Consider the following 12,009-nt stretch of genomic DNA (forward strand, 5'->3'; position numbering starts at 1 on the left):
AGAGAAAAAAAAGGGGGGGGGGGGGGAAGAGGCGCAGCTCTGGTCAAGTTTCATCATGCCCCACATATAGAGGTGTGGCTCATTTCAGTCACTTAAATTCTAATCAGATTGCATTATATATGTACATGCCACTGACTTATAGCAACCCAAGCAAGAGGCTTTCAAGACAACTGAGAAGCAGAAGTGGCTTGCTTCCAAGATTTCACTAGATCAGATTATACTGTGTTGCCTTTGTGCCCCCCAAACGGCATTGTACATCTATAATGCAGTGGGCAGATGACAGTCCAGTTTATTTTCTACTGAGGAAGTGATGGGGGGGGGGGCTGCATGTGCCAGGGCTTCTCACCCACAACTTCCTCTCCTGGATGCAGCTTCCAAGAGCTTGACCTGAGCAAAGAGGCCTTTTTCTTCAATGACACCCCCAAGGAAGAGGAATGGTTCAAGGCTGTCACAAAGAGCCTTCACCCAGGAGCCAGATATGCCAAGGTAAATTGGGATTAGGCTGCTGAGTGGGCAGGGTTCCCTTGTTTCCTTTCGGTGTCCTGTGACCCACTCACTTCATTGCATATAGAGTGCAAGAGAAAGTTGACATTTCTGACTACAGCAGGGGAGTGTCTTAAGAGCATGAGGTATACAAAAGGGGGTTAGAAAAAGGCACCTTGCTGCAGTGTCATTGTGGCATGCCAGCATTTTCTGTTCGATTCACTGGTATGGTATAGCCAGGAATCTCTATCATGTAGCAGAGTGCACAAGGCTTACATGCAACAGCAGCAGTGTGTGCTAGCAAGGTTACATGGTTACACGGAGCCACTTGTCAGTTTCAAACTAATAAGAGTCCTTTATTTAGGGGAACTACATTTTAGATAGCATAGGTGGGAGAGACAGGGATGGGGTCTACTCTAACTAGCTAGGATGGACGCAGATGCAGAATGCCTGTCCTGCATCCATGGTGCTAAAGATGCAGGTTCCTCTTTTGTGTGTGTGAGAGAGATGTGTTAAGCTGGATGGAAGGAAGGAAGTCTTATCCCTAAGAATAGCATTCTACTTCAAAGGGACAGAATCACATAGCAGGAAGGAAAGGATGCTCAGTGTATCCTGACCCTCTCTATCTAAATCTATGGTGCTGTCTTTGAGGTCAGAAGACAGCGGGCCCTCCTCCACTTCCAAGAAGTTTGTAAGCCGCTCTGAGACTCCCAAGTGAAGGGCGGGGTATAAATCCAATCTCTTCTCTTCTCTTCTCTTCTTCCTATCCCCCATTCCAAGGTTGCATAGAAGGGCACATGAGGCTGATCCCTCCTTCCCTGCCTCTACCTGGCAAAGAAGCCTAAGGGTTTGTAGTAGAGCATCTATGAACTGGCTCTGCAGGCAGTTGGAGTTGTCTTGTCAAGGCCCATAATCCCTAGCAGAGCTCTGGGTCTCCCTTTGCACCCTTCTCCTGGGGAGGGGGGTGCAGCAAGCATAAACCTTCCCTGCCCCCTTCCATGTTAACAGGTGAAGCTTGTCCGGATGGTTGGGATCCTGTTACTGCTGTACGTGAGGACAGAGCTGGCCATGAACATCTCAGAGGTGGAGGCCGAGACGGTCGGTACAGGCATCATGGGCAGAATGGTGAGGGCTGCCAGGCAGTGTGTGTGCGGGGATTGGGGGTGGCAGGGTCTCAATCCTGGCTACGCAGGATGGCCTTGCTTGCAATGCCGTGCCTAGACCCTGCCTCAAAGCAGGGCATGGAAGATACAGGCATGTGGATGGATTGTGGCGGGGTGGAAGAAGACCTTCACGTGCATTATGGACCATTTGTCCCTGGACATATTTAATTGCTCCCTATGGTGGCTGGGATCTAGTTGAGTCCTATAGGGGACAGGTGTCAATTGCTGTGTGGAAGGCACTCTGGGTCTTCTCTGGCCTCTGCTAGGCCCCTCCGTGCACCCTCCTGCACACTTCAGAGGCACTTGGAAATCCTGGACTTCTCATTAGAGCTTCAGCTGCATGGCAAAGATTCTCTGATCTGTGTTCATTGCCATTGCAAATGTGGAGCCATTCATGCTGCCAAGGGAGTAACCACAAAGGTGTTTTCTGCACATCCTCCCCCCCCCCCCCCCCCGGGAGGGCTTCCCATTTCTCCTGCAGGTTTTCTCAACACATCACTGGAGAGCTTTCTGAGGGCTTTTTAAAAATATCAGTCATTGCTGTAGTGATCATGCTATGCCAATTACTGTGTGTGTGTTTTAAAAGACCTGTGGGTGGCCCAGGAAAGCCTGATCTTGGCAGATCTTGGAAGCTAAGCAGGGGTGGCCATGTTTAGTACTTGAATGGGAGACCACCAAAGAAGTCCAGGGTCACTATGCAGAGGCAGGCAATGGCAAAGCACCTCTGAATGTCTCTTGCCTTGAACACCCTATGAGGCCATAATAAGTCAGCTGCTACTTGATGGCACTTTCCACCACTGCTGGTGGCATGGTATGGAAAATGGCTTAGTGCCACTTTCCCATTAAGGCAACATGCCAATAAGCTTGGACTTCCTTCTTTCAGACAAGATGGTTAGTAAAACCAAGTTTGATAGAGGGTGCACCAAAGATGGGGAAACCCAGGAAAATGGAGAATTTCAGGACGGTGCTGTGTGGGTACTCCCATAAACAGTACTCCAAGGTAGAAACAAAGTCAGAGGAAAAATATCCATTTAGAAGCCACCCACGGCTGTATTCCTGCATGGTAGTGTGCAGGGGGAAAGCATTTGTCTGTCTGTCTGTCTCCCCTACCCCCGATCCTGCTGCCCAGGGCAACAAGGGTGGGGTAGCCATCAGGTTCCAGCTCCACAACACCACTGTCTGCGTGCTCAACACCCACCTGGCAGCCCACCCTGAGGAGTATGAGCGGCGGAACCAGGAAGTCCAAGACATCTGTGCCCGCATGCAGTTTCACCAGCTGGAGCCTGGCCACCCACTGCTTGCCATTAATGGACATGAGTAGGTTGGCGAAGGTGGGGAGGGGTCTTATTAGATTGCTTGAGGATGCTGTGCTGTTGCTTGCAAGGAGGCAATTGAAAAGTGTGTTTGTGAATGTGGGAGCAAACAGCCATCCCTTCCTTTTAAATGATGTCTCCAATAACTCTTTCTCCCCTTGCCTCCTCCTACTTACACAAAACCACACTAGTTGTTGCCTGGGGAGGAAGGTGGCAGGGTCTAGCCTGATCTCATTAGATCTTGGAAGCTAAGCAGCGCCAGTACAAAGGAAGTACGTCTTCACTAGGGATAGGTATGAACCAGCTCATGAACAAAAGTTCATGACGAATTTTGGGCAGTTCACGAACTGAAGAGCTGCTATGAACTTCCACGAATTTTAAGGCTCTGAGCCATTTAAACCCCTGCTTTCTGCTCTTCAGGGGGAAAAAAAACAGCTGAGCAGCAGGGAGCAGAAAGCAGGGGTTTAAATGGCTCAGAGCAGGGGTTTAAATGGCTCAGAATGCCGCCCTACTTTCCCACCTCCATGGCAATCTCCACATGGGCAAAAGCCACTTGGAGAGAAGATATTTTAGCAGTAAAACTACCTGAGGGAAGAGGGTGATGCCACCCTCTGCTCAAGATTTCAGCCTCCCGCAGCTGCTTTTCACTTTTTAAAAAAGCCAACAAGAGACTGTTGGATTCATCTGCAGAATAAAGCCTAGTTTGGACCCCAGTTGCATTTCGCACTTACAGCCACAGGCAGGAATGACGGATGAAGGAAGAAGGCTTTAGGGGCTGCATGGGGGGGGGGGGTGTTTCCCTCCCTGCTTTGCCTCCTCTCTTCCCCAGCAACCTGCTCTAGTGGAGCAGTGTGTTCACCGTCAGCCTGCCAAAGGCATTGCTTGTCTTCAGCGCCTTTCTTTTTCTCAGTGTTGTCTTGTGGTTGGGAGACCTGAACTACCGGCTGGAGGAGCAGGACACAGAGCAGGTGAAGAAGCTGGTCCAGGCTCGGGACTTCCAAGTCCTTCATCAGCACGACCAGGTACCCAAGGAGTTTTTCTGGGGCAGGCAGCTGTGCTTTCTTCTTGGGTGCAGGGCAGAGGAGGCTACTTGGGAAGCGGCTGGAGTGCCATGGCTGCTTCAAGGCTTCTTTGCTTTATTTAACCTGGACCAGAGAACGAGTCTTGCATAGGGGTTACAGCAGCGGTCTTCAGTGTGGGACCACTGATGTGCTTCTTGAGTCTCAGGGACAAATTCTAAATGGGCCTGAATGGACCAGAAACAGCCCTGGGATACTCTCAGACCGATGGCTGTCAAACAATGAACTGAGCTCACCCCAGACAGGCACACTGACACATAAGAAGAGCCCTGCTGGATCAGACCAGTGGTCCATCTAGTCCAGCATCCCATCTCACACTGTGGCCAAATAGGTCCTCTGGAGGGCCAATAACAGGGCATAGAGGCTGAGACCTTCCCCTGATGTTGCCTCCAGGTTGGTGTAGTGGTTAAGTGTGCAGACTCTAATCTGGGAGAACCGGGTTTGATTCCCCAGTCCTCCACTTGCACCTGGCTGGATGACCTTGGGCAAGCCATAGTTCTGTCAGAAGTGTTCTTGAAAAAGATCAGTTTCTCTCAAAGTTCTCTCAGCCCCACCTACCTCACAGGGTGTCTGTTGTGGGGAGGAGAAGGGAAAGGAGTTTGTAAGCCGCTCTGAGACTCCTTTGGGTAGTGAAGGGCGGGGTATAAATCCAATCTCTTCTTCTCCTGGCACTGGGATTCAGAGATATACTGCTTCTGAATGTGGTAGCCACTGACAGACCTCCATGAATTTGTAAACTTCAGTGAACTACATGCTGCTGCTATTAAATCCTGGAGATTGCAGAATGGGTACAATGATGAAGAATTCAAATTGGAAGGGTATGGATGTCTTGGGGAAATGTATTTGCATTCCAGCCTCCCAACTGAGGCTAGTAGAAGGTAAAGTGCATATTCCTCCAGCTGGAGCTGGCTTTAGCCTGCTGGCCATTCTCCTCCAGAGCAAGAGAAGAGGGCAGGTCAGAGCTCCGTCTGGTATTTCCGGTCCTCATCATTTTGTCCTCTCCTGCTCCTAGCTGAAGATTCAGATGGATGCCAAGCTGGTCTTTGAAGGCTTCCAGGAGGGAGAGATCTCCTTCCAGCCAACCTACAAATACAACCCTGGCTCTGATGACTGGGACGACAGGTAGGCCAAGCTGGAGTGTGGCGTAGCATCATGGTTACTTTGCTTTTTGAGTGTTGCCTTCTCCAGTTAAAAGACAAAATGTGAGAACAGCTATAAGATGGTCAGAAAGGCATTGAAATCACTGCAGTGTTTTGCACAGGAAAAGAAGACTTAAAGCAAGGGAAGTCCTAACGCAACAGCCAAGTTCTTGCACCCAGCTGGAATCTTGGTGTTTAAATGCCGCTTTGGAGAGGACGCACCAAGCGAGCTTATGGTGCCCCTGATCGGTTGGGGGTGGAGGGGCAAGGGAAGCTGAGAGACAAAAACACAAATGCTGTGTATTGAAAGTGACATTCTTGATGGTGGGAGGCTGGCCTTTCCTGCTAGAGTTTATGGCAGCCTCCTGCTGGTGGAAAGTGCCCTTGAGTCAAAGCTGACTTATGATGACCCCATAGGGTTTTCAAGGCAAGAGGTGGGTTGCCATTGCCTGCCTCTGCATAGCCACCCTGCATTTCCTTGGTGGTCTCCCATCCAAGAATTAACCAGGGCCAACCCTGCTTAGCTTCCAAGATCTGATGAAATAGGGCTATAGACTCCCTGGGACAGTTCAAAATCAGGACTGGAAATAAAATATGTTATGCTGCAGCAGACAAAATTCACTGCTGGTGGTGAAAAGTGCCATAAAGCCTCAGTTGACTTATGGTGATCCTGCAAGAAGTTTTCAAGGCAAGAGACAGAGATGGTTTACCATTGCCTGTAGGTGTAGCAACCCTAAGGTTGCCTTGGTGGTCTCCCATCCAAGTAGTAATCAGGGCTGGCCCTGCTTAGTGCCCCAGCTCTGATGAGATCGGGCTAGCCTGGGCCATCCAGGTCACCAGTAAGAATTTGCACCCAGGTGTAAATCTGCACCTTGCTTGCTTTTGCCCAGGGAGATGAAATGGGCAAATTCCTCTGCTGTGACTAGCCCAGGGCTAATGTTTGTATCACATATGCATTCAAATTAGGCAAGTTCATGAGTGCCAACAAAAACCAGCGCAACAGCATTCATAGCCATTTCCATGTGTCCCTAGAATCACTTCTGCCACCATCCATCATGGTGACCTATACTGTTAATATGGCCTCATTAGCCACCCACAGAAGGCACCAATCAGAATTCAGCTTTGGCCACAACCAGTAAAGTTCTAACAATGGCCACTCATCTCACTAGCTGGCTGTAAGGGAACAGCCAGCAGTATCTCCCCTGACTGCTGCCATATGCAGGTCAGCAGCTGGCAATTCTACAACTACTAGCCCTGCAAGCCTCCCAGTCAGGAGCTCGAATGCCCTAGCAGCAGCCTCCAAACAAACCTTCCTTTTGCCAGGGAAAACTTACAGGGCCACTCAAAACTGACCAGAGATAAGTAATATTCAAGGTTAATTACTTGGAATCTACACACAGCTTTATAAATATTTGTCCAAGCCAGGAAAGGCTGAGATAGTTGGAAGTGACCTGGAGGCAGCATCTGATCTTTCCAAGGGACTTTCCCAAACAAGCATAACCCACTTTATTTAAGATGGGTAACCATGTAAGTCTGTCTGTAGCAGTAGAAAAGAGCAAGATTCCAGTAGCACCTTAAAGACTAACAACATTTGTGGCAGGGGCGGAGCTTTTGTGAGTCACTGCTCACTGTGAGCAGTGACTCACAGTCACAAAATGTCATACCATTCCACAAATTTTGTTAGTCTTCAAGGTGCTATTGGACTCTTACTCTTTTCTACTTCCACTTCATTTAGCATTTTATCAATAAGTACACAGACTCTGACCTGGATAGCCCAGGCAAGCCCAATCTCATTGGATCTTGGAAGCTAAGCAGGGCCGACCCTGGTAAGTATTTAGATGGGAGACTGCCAGAAAATACCAGGGCCGGGAGGCAGAGGCAGGCTATCAAGCCACTTCTCTGAATGTCCTCCATGCCCCAGTAGGAGTCACAGGAGGTCACCACACACACACAAATACCTTTTAAAAACAAAAGTACACAGGAAGCTGCCTTCTACTGGGTCAAACCATTGGCCTATCTAGGTCAGTCTTGTCTCCTCTGACTGGAAGCGCCTCTCCAGGGTCTCTATTCAAGGTCTTTCACATCACTTGCTACCTCATCCTCTTAACTGGAAATTCCAGGTATTGAACTTGGGACCTTCTGCATGCCTAGGAGATGCTCTCCCGCCCTCCCCTAAGTAGGAACATTCTTGTTCTTTTAGCATTGAGCTGTGGGCCGTTGCTACCAATGAGCCATGTGATTAGTCTCCCCTAGTAACAAAAGACACAGTGAAGGGTTCAGTACATCTCTGACCTGTGCAGTTTCAAACGCACATGACTGCATGTGCTTTAGTCTCCACCAGAGCTAGTCTGTATCCCTTCTCCTAGTTCTATATCAGGAGGGTCTGGAGGAGGGGAGAGCAAGAGGGCCCCCCTGCAATAGTGCAGTGTTACCACCTCGCTGAGAAGCAGACAGGGGGTACCCCAGGCTATGAATGCTTTTCAGTCTCTCTGCCTTTCCCCCTGTGGACCAGTGATAGGGAAGTGAGGGCTTCCACAGCCCAAAGAGAGGGAGGCTTCTTTTTGTTGGGCTGCAAAATGCCTGCTTATGGCTGGGAGGGGGCTATATACACTCTCTCCATTTCCCTTGCAGTGAGAAGTGTTGTGTCCCAGCCTGGTGTGACAGGATCCTCTGGAGAGGGAAGACTGTCTCTCAGCTGGGCTACCGAAGCCACATGGCCCTGAAGAACAGTGACCACAAGCCTGTCAGTGCGGTCTTTGACATTGGGGTAGGCACCCAGTACTGGTTCTGGGGTGGGGGTGGGCAGAGTGTGCCCAGGGCTCCCCTGTGCCCAGGACAAGGCCCCTCTTCTTACCCATCCACCCATGTGCCCTCACTTACTGGTACATTGTTCTCCTGCCCACTGGCAAGATCTCCCACCATCTGCAGGGACAGCTGCCCACAATTGCCTGTGCAACCTTTCCCTGATGGTGCTGGGTGGTGGGTGGAGTTAGGAGTGGCACTGCTACGGCCAACAGGAATAATGATGTCTTGTGCACCACAGCTCTTGGAAGGCAACATACGCAGCAGCCGGAGGCACAGGTGGCAAAGCACTCATGAGCAGGCAGTGGAAGGGCGTGTGAGTGCAAGCATCAAAGGAGACACGTAACATTTCAGTAACATTCTTTGCTGCCAGTCACATGACCACTGTCTCAGGCAGGGGAGCCAGGCTTCTGTGGGCAGCCTCTTGTGTAACCAGGATACCTTGGAAGAGGACTGCTTTGTATTCCAGTTTGTTTAGTATGGCTCTCCTCGGGACAGGTGAGGGTGTTGCTCAGTCTTCTCCACAGCCCAGATGTTGGGTACTTAATTTTACATGGCAGGCTCTGCAGATGTCTTCCCAGCAGACTACAGGCTCACTGATGAAGCCAAATCTATCTTCCAGGTAAAGGTGGTGGATGAGAAGTGCTATCGCAAAGCTTTCGAGGAAACTGTGCGTTCCTTGGATAAGATGGAGAACGCCAGCATCCCATCAGTGACTCTGTCCAAAACAGAGGTAGGATGTGCTGCCTTGTCCAACATCACCTTAAAGACTAACAAAATTTGTGGTAGGGTATGAGCTTTCGTGAGTCACTGCTCACTTCTTCAGATACAGCTGTATCTGAATACATGAGAAGTGACTCATAAAAGATCATACCTTACCACAGATTTTGTTAGTCTTTAAGGTGCTACTGGACTCTTACTCTTTTCTACTGCAACAGGCAGACTAACAAGGCTGCCCATCTTCATCATCCAGCATGATCCACTCAATGCTGAAGATTCTGACCATATTAAGAACCTGGAGAGAGAATCTCGAAGGGTTCTGCTTAGCCTGTCTAGGACTGCATCTGGGGGGGGGGGGCTGGTCCATTTCCTTCCATGGAGGAATCTAGGCAAGACTCGTACAGCTCTGAGCCGTACATCAGAGCAGAGCACTGGCAGGCGTAGGGTTACCAACTCCGGGTTGGAAAATTCATGGAGATTTGGGGGTGGAGCCTGGGGAAGGTGGGGTTTAGAAAAGGGAGGGAACTCAGTGAGGTATATTGAAATAGAGTCTCCAAGCAGCCACTTTCTCCAGGGGAACTCATATCTATAGCTTGGAGATTAGTTATAATTCCAGGAGATCTCCAGGCCTCACCTGCAGATTGGCAACCATAGGCAGGAGGCTTTGGAACAGGCATTTGGTCTTTTGGGTTGTTTGCGACCTCCCTGCTTGGGAGGCCAATGGCTGAGCAAGAGGACAAAGCGAGAGCCACCAAGAGCTCTGGCCAAAGTAGGGTTGCCAGCTCTGGGTTTGGAAATATGTGGAGATTTGGGGTGGAACCTTGGGGAGAGTAGTGTACTGCCCCTAGCAGATTCTAGTAAGACAGTCAGAAATAGATCAATAAATAGTTCCGTAAAGCCTTTGCATGCTTGGAGATGTAGTTTAGGTACCTTTGTAAGTCACGTATTTCTACGCTAGGTCGCTAAGTAGGGTTTGGGGGGGGGGGGGTTCCTCAGCAAGGAATACTGCCATAGAGTCCACCCTCCAAAGCAGCCACGTTCTCCAGGGGAAGTGATCTTGTTTGTTTGGAGATCAATTGTAATAGTGGGAGATCTCCAAGTGCCACCTGGAGGTTGGCAACCCTAGGGCAAACGGAAGAGCAGACTGTGACCATTCTTGCTGTGTATTATCCCCCTCCACCCTTCAGTTCCTTTTCAAGGATGTGAAGTACCTACAGCTTCAGGTGGAGTCTTTCACCATCTGCAATGGCCCAGTCCCCTGCCAGTTTGAGTTTATTAACAAGCCCAATGAAGACAGCTATTGCAAGCCATGGATGACTGCAAAACCAAGAGAGGGCTTCCTGTTGCCAGGTGACTTGGCTACCATGTGTGTATGTCTAAGTGCCTATGTCTGCATGCACAATGCTTCAATTTGTGACCTGTGGAGTTGTGGGCTGTCAATAGGATGGGGATGCAGCAGCCCCTGCACATGGGAAGATCATCCCTTTCCCTCTGCATTCATTATTCATCCTCTCACTTTCTATTATTTCAAGGGGGCAGTGTTGTATACTGGGTTCGTTGCAGGAAACACTCAGTGATTCAGCATAGTGATCAGCTCAGTTTATTAGCACACGTACACACAACAACAACAACAACTAGCCTGCGAGGTCCTGTATTTATGGGTCCCCAACGCATTCCTAGTCCGCTCCCCTCTTCCTACTGGTGGGTTTGAATTTCCCTCCAGGGATCCTATTGGTGTTCCTAGGATCCTTGGTCCCTTTGTTATTCAGGACCAAGCTTGGACTAAGGTGCTGGCTTCCTAGTGACTCTCTGCGGACACAACACCCCTCCCCCCATAGTTCAAATTGTGCCAATGGCACAAAGTCCTTTGAGTAGGCCGGGGGGCAGCGCTCCCTAATGGAACACCTGGGTAACGTAATTGGGGTTCCTGGTGCTTCTGGGGGTGAGCCGTCCCTTTGGCTCTGAAGGGGGGGGGGAATCCACTCCGGCCTCAGGAGCGGCGGGTGAAGATGCTTCCTGGGTCTCTGGGAACGGAGGTCGTGAGGGCTCGCTGGCCCTCACCTCGGGGATGTCATCGTCCAGCTCCTCTGCACTCAGCTCGTCGGGCCCCCCAGACGGTTCTGTCTCCGGGGATACAGGGAGCTGGTGCCTTCGCGGCTGATCCACATGCTTTCGCAGGTCCTTGCCGTCCTCTGTGGAGACCTCGTATGAGACTTGCCCAGTGGGACGAATGACCCGGCCTGCCAGCCCAGGGGGTCCCTTTCCGAAGTTCCTTAGGTAGACAGGGTCTTCCAGAAAGAACCCCCGGGGAGCTTCCACTTGTTTGGAGAGCCTCCATGACTCGGGGGCTCTATCTGGGTGCAGCCTGTCCAGTAGCACGGTTGGCCTCCGTCCCATCAGTAGCTCGGCTGGGCTGCCGCCGCTTACTGAATTGGGAGTGGTGTGTTGAGACAGCAGGAACTGGGCCATGCGGAACTCCCAGTCACCCTCCGTGATACAGCTGAGTACCTCTTTAGCAGTCCTCACCATGAACTCTGCCTGTCCATTTGTGGCTGGGTGGGTGCTGACCTCACGTGCCGGATAAGGTTTCCCCGGAGGAACGCCTGGAACTTGTCCAACGTAAAGGCCGTTCCGTTGTCGGAGACGATGGTTTCCGGCAACCCATGGGTTGTGAAGATCCGGCGCAGCGCGCGCATGGTAGCCTTGGAGGACGTTGTAGCGACGGGAGTTACCTCTGGGCGAGGTCCAACTTCCCGAAGACCTTGGCTCCCGTCAAGGTAGCTAACACATGGCTCACGACTGGGATGGCATGATACTGTAGGGTACATTCAGGGTACATTTGTAGTCCGCACAGATGCGGACGTCACCGTTGGGCTTCACCAGTGTGACTATCGGGGTCTCCCACGCAACGTGGAGAGACTGGTTCCAGGATCCCTTGAGCTACTAGGCAGCCCAGCTCGGTGTCAATCTTAGGTTTCAGAGTGAAGGGAACCCGCCGGGCTCGCATGTGGATGGGTGCTAACCTGGGGTCGAGCTGCAGGGAGACCGGGGGACCAGTGTAGCGCCCCATCGATCCATCGAAAATGGATGGAAATTCCTCGCAGACCTTGCTAAAGTCCAATCGGTCGCATTGCTTCACCCCCTCGATGGTTATTCCAAGGGGGGAGAACCAGGCAAATATTGTGGAGCTTGGACTCATTTGTTCCTGTTAGACCTTTAATTAATTAATTAAATTACTTCATTTATACTCCACTTTTCTCCCCAATTGGGACTCAGAGTGGTTTACAACATTATCCTCATCACCATTTTA

General features: G+C 50.7%; 1 protein-coding gene across 1 annotated transcript in view; it reads left to right on the forward strand.

The window, feature by feature from the left end:
- INPP5B (inositol polyphosphate-5-phosphatase B) overlaps nt 1-12,009 on the forward strand; it is a 28,519-nt gene that overhangs the window by 10,760 nt on the left and 5,750 nt on the right. Inside the window, exons 10-17 of the mRNA XM_015410877.1 lie at nt 372-486; nt 1,492-1,608; nt 2,776-2,963; nt 3,870-3,981; nt 5,051-5,160; nt 7,809-7,944; nt 8,602-8,712; nt 9,887-10,049. Coding sequence (XP_015266363.1) covers nt 372-486; nt 1,492-1,608; nt 2,776-2,963; nt 3,870-3,981; nt 5,051-5,160; nt 7,809-7,944; nt 8,602-8,712; nt 9,887-10,049 — 1,052 coding nt within the window. The remainder of the gene's footprint in view (nt 1-371; nt 487-1,491; nt 1,609-2,775; nt 2,964-3,869; nt 3,982-5,050; nt 5,161-7,808; nt 7,945-8,601; nt 8,713-9,886; nt 10,050-12,009) is intronic.

The sequence above is a fragment of the Gekko japonicus genome, unplaced genomic scaffold (assembly GCF_001447785.1).
Source record: "Gekko japonicus isolate JY-2015 unplaced genomic scaffold, Gekko_japonicus_V1.1 scaffold99, whole genome shotgun sequence".
NCBI lineage: Eukaryota > Metazoa > Chordata > Lepidosauria > Squamata > Gekkonidae > Gekko > Gekko japonicus.